A 20,108-nucleotide genomic window follows, 5' to 3' on the forward strand; every position below is an offset into this window, starting at 1 on the left:
ATCACTGTCGGCTGCCTTTTACAGGAACCAAGTTTTTTTTTTTTGTTTTTTTTTTAAAGATTAACCAATTTAACTATTATTAACAGTTGGCCTCTGGCTTGTTACTATTAATCTTACATGGATTTTTAAATTGAAGAAATGCTGCTGCCACCACAGACAAACACCCAAGCTGTTGGTCCGCTGCCACAGAGCGAGCGAAGAGGATCACAAGAAGCTGATGGCTACCCACGTCCATGACATCTGCTAGCGTAAGAGACTCCAAGAATGTAACGTCAGATATTTTAAGTGTTTCTGCACTTAGCTGGCAGTCCTGTGATCACCAGTCAAATCTGTTTGTATACAGAAGACCTTTTTCTACACTCAAACATACTAATAATGAAAGGACATTTACTTTGCCTAAAACTAACATTCCTGATGGGGCTATTTTAAGATTTTTTTCCAGTCCAACATTTTTCAGCTAAGACAGCAATGCTACAGTGGCTGTTATCAAATTGAAATCAAAGACCCATCTAGGATTGTTATTTATGTGATAAGCATAGAATTACATTTAAGATTGAAGGTCGTAGATAAAATTAAACTTACGTAGTTTTGAAAACATTTTATTTTCGAATGTATTTTATGGGTACAACATCTTAAAAGGTTTAATCAGCCTTTAAAGAGCCCAAACAGATGAGAGGTGAGAATTAAAAACTCAAAAAAGCAAAGGTACAAGACATCACCTTTATTGTGATATTAGCCTTTCAAACATTATTTACATAGATCAGGGGTAACCGTCTCAAGATTTCTGCAATACAATAGTACGCAGACAATTATTTCCTTAGATACTGCAGTTTGTCAAATATTGACAATGGAGTTACCTTGTAAGTTTTCAACCCAGCAATTTTCCCTGTCATCTACAGTACTTGATCTAAAATAAAATTAACAAAAAAAAAAACCTTTCACATTGATTAAAATAAGTCACCAGTTTTCAGGAACACAAGGGAACATTCTTCTTTTGTTTAGAAAAAAAAAACAAAGAAAAGTCTCATTGCGTGTGCTTATTGCCTATCCTTTGATACGTCAGAAATAACATTCAAATCTGCATCTCTCACAAGATGTTAATTTAGTGAATGGGTTGCAAACTCACAAAAGAAAACAAAAACGCTACGTATTCAGGAAAAGAACCAGTGCTAGTCTGACCTTTCCCACACCGTACTTCCACTTCTTGGTGTAGACAGATTGCACACAAAATAGTCAAGAGTGCTTTTTATGTTCCTTTTAAAACTTCCACCCATGATTCAGATTAAAATCCGACATCTGGTTTGATGAACAATGCTGACAGAGCGAACGCAATGAACACAATACCTCCTATAATTGTCACTGGGGAAAGAAAATAAAAGAAAGTTAAAAACAATTCTGAAGTCACTTCTTTTCATAAGCTAGAAACAGTCAGCAAGTTTTGGCTCACTAAAACAACTCATTTTCAAATTTTCCACCACACTTAATAGGCAATCCCACATTTCTTAATGAGAAAGTGACGTGTATTCCTCTATTTGAACACTCGTATTTCTAGGAGCCAAGACTGTTGAGGGAAAACTTTATGGTGAGATTTGTTTCCTCTATGGGCTCAGAAAAACTTGGAACTGGATGTCCTCCCCTTATACACTTAATGCACAACACAGCAGCACCCAAATGTTAATATGTGCATTCACTTACTCCAAAAAAGAGAAAAATACTATTGTTTAGATCTACCATAATGGAAGACAAACACCACCGATACAAATTCCATGCACTGCATCCTGTACTGGCATTTCATCAAACCACTACGTCAAGTGTGTTTACTTGTGTTATGGTCTCAGATGGATGGATACTTCCAAACATGTTAAACAGGATCAGGCCTATGGCAAGACAAATTTGAGAGATATTTCAAAACGTTGTTAACAGTTTAACTCTTTCAGGGCAGGTGTCGACTTCTGGTGAAATTCAGCTGTTGAGGACGGTAATCAAGTTTAAGCTGCAACAAAACTCGCAGTCATGTTTCAGTTCGACTCTCTTTGCTAGAGGGAAAGTTCGCTTTATTGATAGGACCTTGATACCCTGCACTTGCTAAGTAACGAAGAGCAAACAACCTTTAAAATGGCATCAACATCTGGCGAGAGACCAAAGCAAATGCACAAAGCAAAATACTCGGTGGATGACGTTTTGCGTATTATTGCTGAATATTGATGCAAGGGATCTGGAGATGGAGATCGAAAACAAAAGTGAGGTAACAGCATCTGATGATCATGGTGCTGAGCATTTTTGTGTAGCTGATGTACTTACAGCAACGTTCACCTGCCACTTATGATGTCAAGAAGTACAAACAAGATTGTGTTGCACTATGACAGGCGGCCCACCGAGCCACAGAGCAGGTGCCGACAGCAGCCACAGCAACAGATGTTTTATGCGGATTTGTGTGTGAAACACCATTGTCTGGTGTGCTTTTCACACAACTTTTTTTTTGTAAAAAATACTCAGCCCTCCAAGAGTTAAAATATCTACATTACATTCTGTGGTTTCAAAGATGGTCTCTGCATGCATTCTGAAATATCCTGAAATCACTTCTGTAAAAAGTTCTTCTCCTTAAATGAATAATTGAAAAACATCTTGAAATAGGGTGTCTTTTAAAAGATATTTAAAAATGTATTTCAGATATTGTTAAAAATAAATTAAGAATATCTTGAAATACATCATTAGATATCTGAAATAGACTAGTGAGGCATCAAGATGTCATTAAATTAATTTCACATATCTACAAATGCACTTTAGACATCTAAAACATGGGTCAATATTAATATATATGAAATAAAATTTTATGATCCCTTGATAACACTTCCAGGTAGCTTAAAATAAAATCCACATCACTTTAAGATATAGCTTCCTGTCCATGTTCAGATATGTGAAATGCATTTCAGAATAACTTGCTGCTCATTTAAATCTAGCTCAGACTCATTTCAAGATGTCCTAAAGCAGGAAGTCTCGTTTTGGCAGGGAGGCATTCTGAGATATCTACTGCAATTGCATTCCGTACACCTGAAAATGCCTACAGACGTATAACCAAGATATCTCGAAATGTACAGGGGCTTATTTCAAGATATTTTAAATTGAATTTCAGATATCTTGCAATTCATTCGAGATAGCTTAAAATGAACAGTGCATCATTTCAAGATTTCCTGAAACAGACATTTTCAGATGTCTATTTTCCAGATATCCTGACTTGCATGTTGCGATTGCTCCAAATGCCAGCTCTGCTTGCCATACTCCTGTTTGTGTTTAATCCATACAGCATTATTTTATTAGCCTGTGTTTCTTGTCCAGAAACTGAAACAGATATGCCTATTCTACAAGACTGATTAAGCTCTAGATTTTTAATGGTTTTGACTTTGTTTTTTTTTTTGTTGGTTTGTTTTTTTTAAGCATAGTTACACATTTCTGCAGTTACAAAGTCTAAAAACTTGAACCAACACATACATTATAGTCATAAAATGAAGCAGCTAGTTCTAAATAAGAAAGAACAATATTTTACTGTATCTGCCAATATGATAAAGCATATGAATTTTAACTTACTGCATCAAGTTTGATTTTTCTCAAACAATCTTTACATGGTCACATGTCTTTTTTTTAGTCTACCCAAGCATGCAGCATCAAATTGTGCTCCTACCTGTTCGAACAGATATCTTCTGTGCAATCATCCTTCCACCAATTACTGCAAGTCCTGTACACAAGCAGTGCCCAAAGGTTCCACCAACTGCCACCCCAAAGGGATCCTTAAAATGACAACATTAAGATTGCTGTTTTTAAAAGAGAAGTTCTTTTAATATTTCTGGGAGCAAATACATCAGAATATAAAACTGGAAATTAAAAACAAAATGAGGCATCTCTCTATTACTTGCATTACTGGACTTAAAATATTATTGTAGAGTTTTATTACCTACTGAATAAAAAACTGACATGTTTAAGAGAATATACTTCAATATTACACAACAACAAACCTGATGTCTTTGCATACTTCACTACAGATTTCCTGCACGGTGTCTTTCACCTTACAATATTGTTAAAAAAAAAAAAATCTTTGTATCCTCTCATTGTGACCACTGACAAATGTTTATCCCAGCCTCCACAGGTATAGAAACTTATATGCTTCCTATATGCCTACATTGTTTATTGCTGATTTTCCCCCCGCTTTTTGCAATAAACAGGAGGTGGGCAGTTGAGCTCAAAAGAAATCACAGACGTCCTAATTGGAATCGTGTACAGAATGACCCAAACACTTGCCACTCTGCACCTGTACAATATTTGTACAGCTTTAGCAATATAACTTGGTTCCCTAGGCGAATGTTTCCTTAGGCAAGCATAACTAAAATGCATGGTGTGTACATGATTAAGATATAGGAACTAGCTGTTTGCAAGTGGGAGTGAAGTTCTCTATTCTAATTCTTCTATCTGCTGTTTTCTTTGCAGGGGAGTGAAGATCAGGGAGGAAGGCACGGTGTTTGTCTTGACTTGCAAGATGGCAGCTGCTGTAAGCTTTCACTTAGCTCATGAGTTTGTTTTTACTGTAAAGGCAGTTGCAATGGAGATGCTAAACAAATGACAACAGAACCTGTACACTGTATTGATTCACGGTCTTCTCAACTACCCAACCACTCCCTGCCTCATGAGCTCTTAAGTGTAAAAAAAAAACCTTGAAAAATGTAGGTGGAATGATTGCTTTTATGACTTTTTTAATAAATAGGTGGCGCAATAGTGTTTGATTTTATAGAACTGTATATTAATGCGCGCCCTGCCCAGGGTTTGTTTCCTGCCTTGTGCCCTGTGTTGGCTGGAATTGGCTCCAGCAGGCCTCCGTGACCCTGTATTTAGGATATAGTGGGATGGATAATGGATGGGTGGATGTATAGTAATGGTTCCAGAACTGTGGCATCCTGTAGAGTACATTCTATTACCAATTATTCTGCATCAACTATGGGACTTACTGAAGTAGCCACTGGCCAGTAAACCATTCCCACACTGTTGACAACTTGAAAAATGCATGTTCCTTAAATTGATGTATCCGGAAAGTACATTTACTATACTTTAAATAACAACTATAAATTGTACTGCAGTCTTGTTATGAAATGTAAAATGCCTTGTCATATATTTACTAATATTCTCTCTAAAAAAAAAATCAAATGCGATACCAAATGAAAAAATAAATCACAAACCTCCCGAGCTGCCAAAACAATGGTGGTTAACTGAGAACGATCTCCCCACTCTGCAAGAAACGTTAGTGTAAAGGCTTGAACAAATACAGGTGAAATTACACACTGCCAACTCTTCTGTGGCAACAGGTTACTGGAAGCTGCTTCAATGTCTCCTACACCATTCATCATCTTGGATCTCTGAAGCTGTAAAAATGTTTAAACAATATGTCACCATACAAATGTTAGATGTAAATACATACCATGAAGTATGAAACTACGAAGGTAATTGCTCTTTGGTTTATTTCTGAATTAAAGATACCAAAAGATGACCTCAAATTTGAATATACCTAATCCTGCCACTCATCAAACCCCACCACCCCAACAATCATCATGATGAACTTGAACATTTCCTGTTTTTTCATGCAATTTCTCCCCTGCCCTTCAACAAGGATACTACGATTTGATACAAAATAATAATATGACAAAACAGAGGTGTATCAGCGCCCAAGAGCATTTAGGTCAAAACGTAGAGGTCATCGTCTCTCCAGAATCGGTGTACAACACTTGTCTTAAGAGGTGGATTTGATTGTATTGCATGCAGCATAGGAAGGACAGGAATACATTAAGTCATGCTTTGGGTTCACGATTACACATCTCCCCACAATCCTTACAGGGGCCTCTTACACTTTCTTAATCATATCAAATTTTAAAACCCCTTTTCTGATATGGATTCTTTATACACAGAAGTTATGACTGAAATTTCAGTTTATGTATCAAAGTATAATTGCGGAAGTTTGACTTTGTCAGCTACAATCAAAATAAATTTAATCAGTTAAAATTACAATCCTGTATTTTTGTTTTTTACAATCTTTTTAATTTGGCAAATAAATATTAATTGGCTATTAGAATCTGAAGAAATAAGTCATATTTACATTTATATCCTGCAGAGGTTGTGATAACTTCTTCACACTGAGAAACTCAACAAAACATTTAATTTCACAAGGTGTGCCCATACATAATGGTACAGAAAAATGTATTCTGTTCTTTATGCAATTTCCATACTCCTCTAAGTAAGAGTGTTGTCTAGGTCTTAAAAAGCAGTTTCCCACTAGATAATATTTGTTACAGCCAATTTTTTAATATTAATAGTGAATTTACCTTAACCTTGCTTAACTTGAACAGAATGTAGGTTTCACATAGACAATGGAGGATTTTGTTTACCCCCTGTAAGCTAACCATTTAATGGAATATTGTTAATGCTCTGCTATATTTCTCAAGTCAGACAATAGAATGATCTCAAATTGAAATAAGACAGCTAAAAAAAGAAACATGCACTGTTAGACAGAGAGGCATTAAGGACATATAGTTTTCTGACCGTTATGTACGTCAAATGTAGGCCCTAGTGTATGTCATAACAGATATGTAAACTAGACACTTGAACCTTAAATGAAACATTAAGCCAATATCTTTTTTCCTTTTTTGTGTGTGCATTATCAACTTTCTTCTACATTTTCTGTGTGAATGGTTTTAAATTTCACTAAAACATTTAAATCGAGAACTGGACTATAAAGCTTTTTTGTGCAATGAGTCATACTACTGTTGGAATGCCTTTCTGATAGATGTACCTTGAACTCTTTTGAACTATTTGAAATCCCTTGCCAAGCACAGCTACAAGATGAATGTTTAGAGATATCAGAGACCATAGAATTAGGGCTGATCAATAAAAATGTGTTGACAAATTTTTCTTTTCATTTTCAAAGGGGCCCTTAATGTGCAGTGAGTTAATTGCAACCTAAAGAGGGCAGCTATGCTCCTAGAATATTGTGACTATAGAGGTTAAAGAAAAAGTAGAAATCTCAAAAAAGGAGCAAAGTGTGGGAACATTTTACTGATACAACCAGAATATGCAAGACTAATTTAGCATGCCACAGCAGTACAATGTGTGTGCTAGAAACATCCTACTGTGGTAGAAAACAGCCTTGTCATCCTGAAATTAGTTACAGAACCAGGACAACTACAGGACAGGAAACCCAAAGCTTAATTAGCAAAGTGAGAAATGTACAAAGGCAATGCATGGGTGATGTTCAGGCAAACAGAGATACATGTTTAAATATCAGAGCAGCTATTCAAAATGAGCAATCCTTACCAAGGAATGAATGAATAAATAAATAAATAAATGTCACTGAATCTCATATATTTCATCAGATTATACAAATCATAAGGATAGGTTTCTGAATAATAAGATGTTTTGTCAGTTGTTAATAGTAAATGCCAAATCATGTATAGTGTCAGTACACCTTAACTCTTTTAGGGTGGATGTCGACTTTGTTGACACAAAGGAGTTGAGGATGGATATCAGGAGCAGTGGGCGAAAGAAAGCTGTAAATGTTGACAAAACTCAGTTACATTATAGGTAGACCCTATTTGCTTAGAGGATTGTTAGACTCGTTGAAGATGAAACCCTAGCGTAAAGTAAGCAACATCTAGAATGGCATTAACATCGGGCGAGAGAACGAGGCAAATGCACAAAGCAAAATACTCTTGTGCATATTATTTATTTCTTTATTTTTTGCACATTTTTGCTGAATCTGACTCTGACTTATCGAACTCTGTTTTTGATACAAGAGATCTGGAGATCAAACATGAAAATCAGGTGCCTGCATCAGCTGATCATAGCGCTGGACACGCTCGTGCAGCTGACGTGCCAACGAAAATGTTCACCCCGGGAGGACTAAACAGACATCAATTTGCAGGAGACGAGATGGCAAATGGACTTCACCAAACGACGCGGCATGCTGGTGGACACTATGGATTATCAGCCACTGAACTACTTCAAGCCGTTGTTTTACCAGAAAGTACCTTTCAGTTTATGAGGGATGGGACAAACACATATGTAATAAGTATGTGAATACGCATACTGTAGGGCAGGGGTGCCCAATGCGTTGATCGCGATCAACCGGTACATCGCAAAGGTAGTGCAGGTAGATCGCGTTGCATTCAAAAAAATCCTCCCTATGGCATTTGCCACTTGATTGACATACAGGGTGGCCAGTCCGAGATCTCTTCTAACACACTGGTCATCCCGCATGCAGGATCAAACCTGCGAGCTACTGCAAAACTCTGGCTGTGATCTAGTTAGCCTTCCAATTTATATTGACTAAAGAACAGATAAAAAAAAAAATGTTTGGAGAGGGTATGGGCTGGATGTGGAATTGGAAAAGGATTTTTTTTTCTCACAATGTCACAACCGAAGTGCGTTTGTCTGATCTGTCAATCTATCATTGCTATTCCAAAGAAGGAAAATGTGGAAAGGCACTTTCGAACTGTTCATAAAAACTACGAAACTGACTTCCTTCTGAGAAAGAGAAAGGAGAGGGAACTAAAATTGCAATTAATCGGACAGACATCATTTTTCACTCGGCTGAATTCAAAAGATCCTTGACTGCATTATTCGGCTCTACTTATTTATGAGAGTCAGCCTTTTCCTACATGAAGATTATTGAATCCAAATACTGTAGTGACCATAAATGTATTGAATTGTTATTGCTCCATAAAGGTTATTCAGTTACGCAAGGTACGACAACATATATTTTATGTATAAAGAATACTCAGTGTATGTGTGTGTGTATATATATATATATCTCATTTTTAATGTACGTACAATACAGGCCAAAAGTTTGGACGCACCTCCTCACTCAATGTGTTTTCTTTATTTTCATGACCATTTACATTGGTAGATTCTCACTGAAAGCATCAAAACTATGAATGAACACATGTGGAGTTATGTACTTAACAAAAAAAGGTGAAATAACTGAATGGTTTTATTTCAGGTGACTACCTGTTGAAGCTCATCGAGAGAATGCCAAGAGTGTGCAAAGCAGTAATCAGAGCAAAGGGTGGCTATTTTGAAGAAACTAGAATATAAAACATGTTTTCAGTTATTTCACCTTTTTTTGTTAAGTACATAACTCCATGTGTTCATTCATAGTTTTGATGCCTTCAGTGAGAATCTACCAATGTAAATGGTCATGAAAATAAAGAAAACACATTGAGTGAGGAGGTGCGTCCAAACTTTTGGCCTGTACTGTAGATCATTTCAACCTGGTCATTTTAGAAGTAGCTTGCATGCTGAAAAAGTGTGGGCATCCCTGCTGTAGGGGCTCCTGGAACATAAAAAAGAGCGACAAGATAAGTATTTTATGTTGACTTGTGTGTGAAATCATTGCTTTGTGCGTTTTTTTTTTAGAAAATTTGGCTGCGTAGCACACACGCCACTTCGCGTCTCTGCTGCGCGTGTTGTTAAGGAGGACAGCAGCTGTCTTTTTGTCTCACTGCCTTGTGTCACGTGACATTAAAAGTGTCTCTCAAGGGACGTGTCTTCTGAGAAGATCACGTATCATCTCCATCCAAGATTTTATTTTTTTTAATAATAGAGAGAAATATTCAGCCCTGGGACAAAAGGAAGAAAAAAAATAATTAGCCCTAAAAGAGTTAATATGGTACTGGTAGCATATTTTCAGTTTGCCTCTCCCTCACCATATGGATAGTAGTTTTTCCAAAGAACTATGCAAAAAAAAACAATAAATCTCATAATCCAATCAGAAATAAATGCAGGCTACTATGAAAAACTACTAATTTAATAATCTGTACCTATATGTTGCATTAAAATAACTCCTCTTGCAAACCTATTCATACATGCTTATCTATGCGAACATTTATTAACTGTCATCTTATTGTTTGTCATTTCCTCCAGGGATACTGCCAAACTATATTTTAGTTTTCCTTTCCTCCTGGGCCATATTTCAAAGATGGTATTAATGAACAAATATTATTAGGCACATTATGAACAGTCTGAAATTGCTTGACTATTTCAATTGAAGATTAACCTCTCTCAATCAGTTGATGAACAGTCCTGCCTTCATTTTTAAAAGTCAATCCCATATGACCTTAGTTTCCTGTTGACGATGTGCGCCAATTTTCCCAGAAGTATCAATTTAACAATACTTTAGCAATAAGTTCAGACGGGAGCGTCAGTAGGCTTTGTGCCCTAGGAGCAAATTTACCCAGACTATAACATTTCAGTAATTATTTATCACTCTGATGCAGATCTTTCAGATCTTAAAAAGTGACAAATTATATACACATTGCAAGAGTTAATATAAATAGTTTATTATAGAAAATACACTAGAAGTCATAAAAGTATAGCTGACATTATTCTGGAAAATCTTTACCTGATATAATTATGAATAATTTTCATTTCAAGGTTTACTTGTGGCCTTTCCTTGTTTCATACTTTTCAATGATAGAGGAAGTAATTTCTTATTCAGTGCAGGTTTTGATACAGTAATATTTATGAGTTAAAACAGATGCTTTATTGCGATTTAAACTCAAGGTTTTTCTTTTAAAATGAATTTAGAAACATTCTTCAGTGTTTTGCAGTTTCTTTCTAGGCAAAAACACCACCCAGCCTTACAGGCATCACTGTATGTTCAATTGGCTTTTGTGCTTCTAGAGACAAAAAGATTTAATGTCCCTAACCATCTCTATTTTCTTTAAACTGAGGCACATTTTATGTGTTTAACAAAGTGAAACACCTGAAACTGAACATACTAAATGCTGTATTGTAATGATTGTGATGATGATAGGTTTTTCCTCCTCGTTATCATTTAGAAGACACTTTTGTTCAAACCAACTTAATGTATACAAAAATGTGCAAATATTTGAGTGTTTATCAGACTAAACCCCCAAACAATACTTACTAAAAGTAGGGCTCCCAAGAGAAATTCATGTAACTGACCAGTCAGCTTAGAAGCAATTACGTAGGTATACTTTCGTGATCGACTAATAAACCCCACCCTCCGCCGCCAAATTACACATTGTTAATAGGATACGAAGATATTATTTACAGTTTTTAAGTAGGCTAATCCTGTATGGGGTGAAGGGATTCGGGTTTCCACTCAATAACAAAGATCATCTTTGTTTCAAAGATTAGGATTTTATCCAGTAAAAAATAGTGGAAGCCAAGCTTTTGAATGCATGTAAAGTCATTTTTGTGTAGCTTAGAAATTGATTGATAAGGCACCTCTATTGTTAATATTTGCAAGTCGGCTTCTCGCCATTTAATAGAATGTTCTCATTTCCAAGCAACGGGCCAGTCAAAGATCTCAAATTCCCAGCCTATGTGCTTTTAAAAAAAGTCCTCATATTCTGGAACAAGTCAGTTAAGTGGTATACAAATAACTGAGGGCTGCCTGCTTGCCTGCTACTAAGTCACTGACACTAGAAGGGCTCGTTTCTTTGTTTATCCCAAAAAACATTTGACTTATCATGCATCATTATAAAGCCTTTTTTCATTATTCTTCATTAGATCTGTTTGTAAAAAAAAGAAAAAAAAAACTTAATAGTTTACAAAAGCGAACATAACAAAAGTGCAAAACTTACTTCTTCTTCTTTCTTCTTAATTTCTGCCTGAACTTCTTCTAGCTCTTCCTGACCCTCATCAGGACTCATCTTCATACCTTCCCGAAGCATTCGAATACCAAAAATAGCAAATAATGCTGTTGACACATAGTAGGTGTATACCCTAGGGATGACTGTTGTGGCATACCCAAAAAGCACTGAAAGACAAAATTATTTAAACAATTTATTCTATCTTCTTGCCACATCTATATTAGATGGAAATCAAAGAGCAACCAAAGCATACATGTAAAACATTTGTCAAGGTGACAACTGAATGTTACCTGACATTTTTTCCATATACTGCACACTAACTGTATACATAACGTCCCCGGGCAGAACTTAATTTCTGAAAGATTGTTAACAAACAGATAAACCGAGACAGAGAGAGGAAACAAAAGAAAACAAATTGCATACTAACCTGATAAGCATGTCATCAATCCTAAAGCCAGCATTGCTCCAGCCAAAACGATCAAGCGGTTGTAGCGCATGGCCATGATAGCTGCAATAAAGAAAGTCTTATCTCCCAGCTCTGATACAATAATGACAGAAATGGCTGCCACAAAAGCATGAATAAACCCCAGATTGGCTTTACTGACTGCATCTTCACTAATGACTGAGCCTACAGCAGGTGGCGTTGGCACTTTCTGGAAGAGCAAAAAAAAAAAAAAAATTCAGTCTTAATGAACAACTCGCAAACAATTACACTGTACATTAACATGTCATTGGTGATTTACTAATTATTATTACTTTTACATATAACAAGGAGCAATGTTAATGCAGACTGTAAGCAAAGTGCACAACTCGCTGTAGTTATTGGGTGGTACTATCAGTTTAAAGAGAAGCAGACGGCTGATGGAGATTAACAATGTTCTCATAGAAAAATAAGTATGTTAATTAAATAGGTGTCTAAGCACACATTTCTTCAAGTGTTAAAGTAGATTACAACTCAGTTCAATGTGCTTCTGGTTTCTATTCCTCTATAGCCAAATACAGCAATAATTTCCCGTCACTGAAAGCTAACTGGCCCAGTCCATGACAAATCATGAACTACTGGTCTGGTGCTTAACTCTAAGTGCAGAAATGACTTCAACAGTCTAACTGTAGTACCCACCACTTACAATGTGATGCCAAACGGCACCCACTGCAAAGCATGCATCTTGTGTACTAGAAAATGGGTCGCAATTTAAATTCTAACAAAGGATAAATAAACCTACACTATACCCTCATAAAAGTTTTTTAAATAGAATAGTAGAAAATAAAAGAGTGATAGGGAAGTACTAATCCCACTGACCATCACTAGGAGGAAAGTAGTGGACTGTGTGATTGTGGGGTTATTGTCCTCAAACTTGGGTCGCAGGAGGCTAGCGTTCCCTCTTTATAGCTATTAACAGAATTTGTTATTTATTTAAAGATGTATTCCTGCTGTCATCTCAACATTGTAAATCACCAGAACATTTAATGGACTAGGTTGTGATTAATACTCCATCATTCTTTTTTACTCCACACATTTTTTTCCATTTCAAATTTTCCCCTTATTTAATCACAGAGTCAGTTTGTGTGTTGCCTCAGTTATATAACATTTTGTACAGGATTCTCAACAGCAGTATAAATGTTTGTGATGCACCGTCCATTGGATTGAAAAATACAATGCAATTTGTTAAAACACACATTACAAAACACATTCCAATAGATGACACATTACAAATGTCAACACTGAAAATGGCCAACAGAATAGAACTGCCAGATGGACAGGATATAAAAATGTATAGATAACAATTTTAAAAAACTAAGAATAAATATTGATTTTTAACACTGAATGTTTTCAGGTCTTCCACAAAAATGTAATATTAAAGGAAACTTCAGTGAACAGATGTTTTTTACTTCTTCTCTCTAAGCTTTTTGCTATATATTGAATGAACAAAATTACCCAACCCCTTCTAATATTTAGTAAAAAATTTCAAAAGTATATTTAATAACTGGTGGCGTCACAATAGCTGCAATAACTACAAATAAATGCCTCATAGAGTTTATTATTCTTTCACATTGGCATAGAGGAAGCTTAACCCAATTTTTCTTGCTGAACTCCTTTATTGTAGAAATATTTATAAAACTGTGGACTTCAGGTCCTGCCACAGGATCCCTATTTGGTGGAGATCTGGACTCCGACTGGCCCATTTGAAAAACTTAAATTTCTTTCTCTTCAGACATTCTCATCTGGATTCCTTTGTGTGTTCTGGATCAACAACTACATTTCAGCTCATGTGTATAGTATATACAGGCCATTAAAACATACTTTACACTAACTCACTACCTATGCTGTCAAAAAAGTTGCACTCTCATCTTACCAGTCCATAAGGGCATTCTCTCAAGAGGCTCAAGGATCAGCCAAGTGCTTCCTAGCAAATGAGAGATCTTCGAGGATAGAAACATTTTCTGCCCTACCATTCTTCTATGCACTCTAAATTTCTCCAGATAGATAGATAGAAACTTTATTAATCCCAAGGGGAAATTCACAGTGCCTAACTGTGGAGTCATAAACATTGAACTTTGCTCATTCAAATCCAGTATGAGTGTCTTTCTGGACTCTTCCTAGATTACTTTATGCTGTGCCACTGGAGTATTTCTGGTAGGCTGGCCACTCTGACAAGGGTCTAGCTGCAGGCCACCAATGTCAGGCCCTTCCTTTGGTTGCTCTATCCATAGTACCTCTTTTGAATTGGATAGTCTTGGCATATGTCAATGTGTGCATGTGTAAAGGTAGATCTGAATTGCTGAACGTAGACAGATAGAGAGATCTGTGTATGTATTGTTAACAAAAATCTTAAAAATAGTTACACTCCGTGTACTTTTTTAACCAGCTTCCCTCAGAGAAAAATTCAGGAAAGGGGACAAAACAGAAGGCAGCATTCTGGCAGCACTGCTGCTTTGCAACAAGAGGTTTGGGTTTATTTCCTGGCTACTCCCTTGGTGAAAATTTCAACGTTCTCCCCATGTCCATGTGGATTTCATCCGAGTGCCGTGGTTTCCTGCCACTGTCCAAAGACATTCTGGGTCAGTGGATTGAGGATTCTAAACTGGTACCTGGTGTACGTGTTTGCCAAACCTGTGATGGACTGGCACCCTGTTCATGTATTGTTCCTTCATTGCGCCCTATGCTTACCTCCTGTGGTTCTCAAATTGTACGTTTAAAAGGGGAGTGCGAGAAGCATAGAGTTGGGCTGAGGAAACGGTTGACAATATAGTCCATGGCAACTGGTTGGTCACATTGTCTACGTAAATAAATATTATTGATTGGCTCCAACCATGTGCAGAATTTTCCTCAAATTGCCAAACTGCATCTCACACAGCTCACAAGAAAGCTGTCAAGGGCTCATACTGGCGGCAGGAAGCAGGTGAGATTCCGGTTTATAATGCAGGATTTGTTTATAGTAGCACATTGTGGCCTATTTCTTCCCAAGAAGTGGATGCAAGGGCACAGAAGCTAAAGACTAACATAACAATAGGGGATTGACCAAATTAGCCATTGGACAGATGTCCTGCTCGAGATTTCAATACTGTATGTAGGTAGAGTAGCTAATCATTCGTAATTCACAGGCATTTCTCCATCTCCTTCAGTTAAGTAAAAAACCACTATAAACTGAATCAATAATCGCATTGCAATATTTTTCCACACACTGTGGAAAACAAATTACACAGTCAGCACAAATATGATGTGGGGAAGGGAGAACATGTAAAGGGGCACATAGTAGACGGAGTGATCAAGCCTCCAGTAAAGAGTGCAATGGTGGATGGTGGCTAACTCACAAAAGTTTACACACACAATGGACCCGACAATTAATGCAAATACAAGAATAAATTGGGGGGTTTCCTTTGCAAAAATGGCATGAGCGGTGCAATGTGGTATTGTAAATGAGGTGCCTTTTAGGTGAAACAAGTATGATTTGTCTACAGCCAAACTGAAATGCTGGTGCATGCACAAAAAAGACAGACACACAATCACACATAATAAATCACATGCATGGTTAGATTGCAGATGCATACACGTGCAAAGAAAACAAACAGCATTCGCATATATTGTCATGTCTGCAGTTGTCCATGAAAACACTGCAAGGTGAGCTGCATTCACTTTTGGATTGCTCTGTCCACAATGTGCCACCTTGTGTATTCTCCCTTCCCCACAAAAAAAAACCAAAAAAACTGATGCTGGCTATGTACTTCATATACTGATGGCTTTGCTGCTTTTTCAGACACTTGGCACACTTCATGTAGGATCACATTATGCGTTATAAGCAAGGCCAGACATACCTGTTGATAAGCAGTTAAATTATTGATGCCCTTCCACACAGTGAAAGTTAAACAAACTTGGCAAATCTGAAATTAAATTTTGGATCACTGCTGATGGAAGTAACTATATATATACAAGACTATTCCTTCTTCAAAGAGGGATCACACTCAATTGCTAGGAAAACATGATGTACCTGGTGATGTGACTCATGAGCCTCTCACAGGCAGTGTGAGGAAAGTCACAGCTGATAATATTTTCAAATCACTTTGCAAGGCAGATTTGTTACTTAGCCAATTCTGCACTGAACTGTAAATAAAATTAGATTTTTTTTCTTCCTGTTTTTAGCTGTGAAACTATGTAGTGATCCATACGTACAATTAATTTGTTACATGTTTAGAAAAAAATATTTTTAGTATTTCTTTTTAATTTATTTTGATTTCCATTTCCCTGAAACAATACACCACTCCCAATGGATAATTTTTAAGCTTCTATAATCTAGAATATGCACATTGAACAAGACATGTTGAGGGGCACTGCAGTCTGTTTCTTCTTAATTGTCAGGGTACAGCAAAACGCAAAGTCTGAGCAGCACTGCTTGTGGAGGCAGGCTCCAGCCTCCCCATGACCCTGGCTCTGGATAAGTGGGAATAAAATAAAGACGGCCCCGTGACCCTGTAGTTTGGATATAGCAGGTTGGATAATGGATGGATGGATGGAAAATAAAGACGGATGGATGGATGGGACAAAACAGTCTAGTACTAGACAAATGTAGGCAGCATATACAGAATCAAAGTCATCAAGGAAATGAGGGGAAAAAATAAAAAAACACAACCCACAGCAACTTGAAATCAGTGCTTTAGAAGGGATAAAACTCACTCACCCATGCAATACAACTCAGTTTATTCTTATATGGAGCACACTGTTGAAAATAGGCCCTGACAGTTTGAAAATATTTTGGTGACAAGTAAAATATAATCACATAAGTTCATCTACATTAAAATATATTAATCCAACTCGGCTTTGTACAATTTTAGTGCTAATGAATCGTCAAAGCTAAAACATTTTTTTATTTTATTAAATAACAAATGTGATACATTCTTAAAGCACCCGCTTTCAACAAAACTGGAAAGGGTGTTCAAAAGCAGCCAATTTAGTATATCCACCTGGCCAATCAAAATAAGCCATACACATCCTATATACTGGAACAACATTCATGGGTAAAGGATCACTGCCATTTCTTTTTTTCCCTATGGATGTTTTTCACATCGTTTTCTGTTGTCCAGAATTGGTCACTGCAGGCAATATTGAGTTTGAATATTCAATATGTAATTTATCCATACAGACATGACATTATTTTTTTTTCTCGGGCCACCACTACAAACTACATGGGTAACATTTAAAGAAAAATACTTTCTGGGTGGAGTATTGCTTTGAAATACCACCCCATTCCACTTTATATAGTTCAGATTTTTGTAAAACTGGACATACTAGTTGCAGGTATTTCATAACTTTTTTCTGACTGTTCATGACACATTTACAGACATTTTCTGTTGAGTTTAGAAACTTTTTCCAGCGCCTACTGAAATAAGAGTAAAATTTAACGTGCATTTTTTGGCAAAAAGGGACTAAATTTTGCGATTTATTCTGCTGCGACATGTACAACATAACTAATTCTAGAGCTGTAAAAATTCTTAAAAAGAAACATCTGACCTTTATTTTGAATAGAACATGAGCATATAAGACTGTTTGAAGGTTTAAATAACACAACTCAAAACGCACGTGTTCACATTTACTCAAATTATTTGTTACGGACATTTGTACTTGAAGTAACAAACTAACTCACAGTTAAAATGCCTATCATAAATCACAATAGTCAAATGTTTAAAAAGAAGCCAACAGGTACATCTGATAAGCCGCCGCATAGCCCATGAGTGAGAGGCGCTCGCTGCTGCTTAGTGGCCACTGCTCAGCTGTAACTTGGACTGCAGACAACTGCACGCGCACACCTGCACTTTTCCTAGCTTCCCCTTCTTACATTCTACAGGATGTAGGCCACACCAGCGGCGGTCATCTTACCATTCTACATCACTAGTACAATTTATTTCACTACTATCCTTGAGGCGACATAAGTTTGTTTTCCGTTTACTGTACCTCTTGAAGCGGAAGCTCCTGCACCTTCTGCTCTTCTTGAATACCGAGAACACCAAAAGCAGAGATGACGGTTATCAGCGTCAGCACTCGGCCCACACTGCACAACTGCCGGCTGCTTCCGGGCACCATAGTGTTATACTGTTATTCTGTGTGTAATACTGGTCACAGTTTACTGGAGGGGGCAAGCCAGTGACAGACACTTCACGGAAAAAAATCCAAATACGACATGTTTTCCATCAGTCGGGAGTATTGCTTTAGTTCACCTCGCTGAACTTGCGTCCGGTTCCTGAAAGAAGAACGCGAACAAACTCTACGTCGGGCCGCCCCCTCCGCGAAACCAAACCACGACATTCATGCGCAATTCTCTTAACTCCGCCTCCACATATTACTCAGCCAGTAACACGTCCAGTAACCCGTGACGCCATCCCAAACTCAAAGCTCTATTCGTTAAAGTAGTAGTCACTCGTTTTAGCTACTCTCGGACATATGCGTGTAAGAAAGTCAATGACGAGTCAGGAAGTAGACTATATTAAGCTGTCGTTTAAATAATTCATATCCATTTGCAAAATAATATTTACAAAACTAGGAATTCAATTCTAAATAACAATGTCGTCTTTATTAACACTACGACTTGTCTTTCGTAAATTCTTAATATATTCTTATATGTTAAAAAGCCTGGAAGACAGCAAGCTCACTAGAAGGTTAAAAAAACATCGTCTTACGAACTCTAAAACTCTGAGAGGCGTTATTAAGTAATTAGCCTACAGGCGCCTCACCATCAGCACTGAAACATGAACGTGAAAAGCGTACAATAATTGGCACCGTCATTTTATAGGTTAAGCCATACAGCTCATCAGCAGTCAGTTTTCACTGGTGTACTTTTTGTGAAGAGCAAGGAGCCATTTTAAATATATTATAGTTTGCAAACTAATTGATTTTGTGCGTTAAACTGGATCATATTTTTTTTTTGTTTTCAGTATTGTTGGTCCGAAGGATTCCAGCTGCCTCTAAGACAGCACGCGGTTGAACCCTGCAATGACTTCGCGCCTTCAGTGTTAGACTTACGTTTTCATTTAATACTTGTATGGGTTTTATCGGCATATTCCGCAAAACACAAATTTGGCTTGTTACTAAATGGTGATGGTATGTGTATACAGTATAATGTATACTGGTTAGCCACAACATTAAAACCACTGACAGGTCAACTGAAAAACATTGATTGTCCTGTTACAATGGTTCCTGCCAAGGGGTGGAATGTATTAGTCAGCAGTGAACAGTCATTTCTTGAAGGGGATTTGTTGGAAGCAGGAAAACTTGGCAAACATAAGGATCTGAGTGACTATGACAAAGACCAAATTCTGTTGGCTAGATGACTGGGTCAGAGAATCTCCAAAATGGCTGGTCTTGTGGAGCATTCTCAGTATGCAGTTGTTATCACCTACCAAAAGTGATCCAGGGAAGGACAACCGCTGAATCTGCAATAGCGTCATGAGCACCTAAGGCTCATTGATGTGTGTGGCAAGCAACGGTTATTAGTCTGGTCTGATCCCGCAGAAGAGCTACTGTAGCTCAAATTGCAGAAAAACTTAATGCTGGCCATAAGAGAAAGGTGTCAGAACACAGAGTGCATCACAGCTTGCTGAGGATGGGGCTTTGTAGTCACAGGTCGGTCAGCACGACCTTGCCAACCTCTGTCCACTGCTGAAAGTGCCTACAATGGGCAAGTGAGTGTCAAAACAGAACCATAGAGCAATGGAAGAAGCTGGCCTGGGCGGATGAATCACATTTTCTTTTAGATCACATGGATGGCTGGGTGCATGTGCCTCACTTACCTAGGGAAGAGATGGCAACAGGATGTACTGGTTAATGTTCTGCTGGGAAACCTTGGGTCCTGCTCTTTATGTGGATGTTACTTTGACACATACTACCTACCTAAAGATTGCTGCAGACCACATACACCCCTTTGTGGCAACGGTATTCCCTAACAGTTGCCTCCTTTAGCAGGATAATAC

The 20,108-nt window shown here is 37.4% G+C and overlaps 1 protein-coding gene across 1 annotated transcript; it reads right to left on the reverse strand.

Annotated features, from left to right (window-relative positions):
- Window positions 1-706: 706 nt before the first annotated feature.
- tmem165 (transmembrane protein 165) lies at window positions 707-18,446 on the reverse strand. The gene is made up of 6 exons (XM_039750870.1): window positions 18,097-18,446; window positions 12,079-12,304; window positions 11,643-11,818; window positions 5,223-5,405; window positions 3,680-3,785; window positions 707-1,359 (listed from the first exon to the last, which is right to left on the reverse strand). The coding sequence occupies exons 1-6, from the start codon at window positions 18,223-18,225 to the stop codon at window positions 1,283-1,285; spliced, it is 897 nt and encodes a 298-aa protein (XP_039606804.1). The 5' UTR covers window positions 18,226-18,446; the 3' UTR covers window positions 707-1,282.
- Between the last annotated feature and the right edge of the window lie 1,662 nt (window positions 18,447-20,108).

The sequence above is a fragment of the Polypterus senegalus genome, chromosome 4, assembly GCF_016835505.1.
Source record: "Polypterus senegalus isolate Bchr_013 chromosome 4, ASM1683550v1, whole genome shotgun sequence".
NCBI classification, from domain to species: Eukaryota; Metazoa; Chordata; class Cladistia; order Polypteriformes; family Polypteridae; genus Polypterus; species Polypterus senegalus.

What these genes read in the sequence shown, in the direction of transcription:
- tmem165 (XM_039750870.1), bottom strand. Translation starts at nt 18,225, where the DNA reads ATGGTGCCCGGAAGCAGCCGGCAGTTGTGCAGTGTGGGCCGAGTGCTG. An exon ending in AGGAGCTTCCGCTTCAAGAG is followed by an intron (nt 12,305 to 18,096) that starts GTACAGTAAACG and finishes TTGCTCTTCCAG; the next exon opens with AAAGTGCCAACGCCACCTGC. An exon ending in ATTGATGACATGCTTATCAG is followed by an intron (nt 11,819 to 12,078) that starts GTTAGTATGCAA and finishes TTTGTCTTTCAG; the next exon opens with TGCTTTTTGGGTATGCCACA.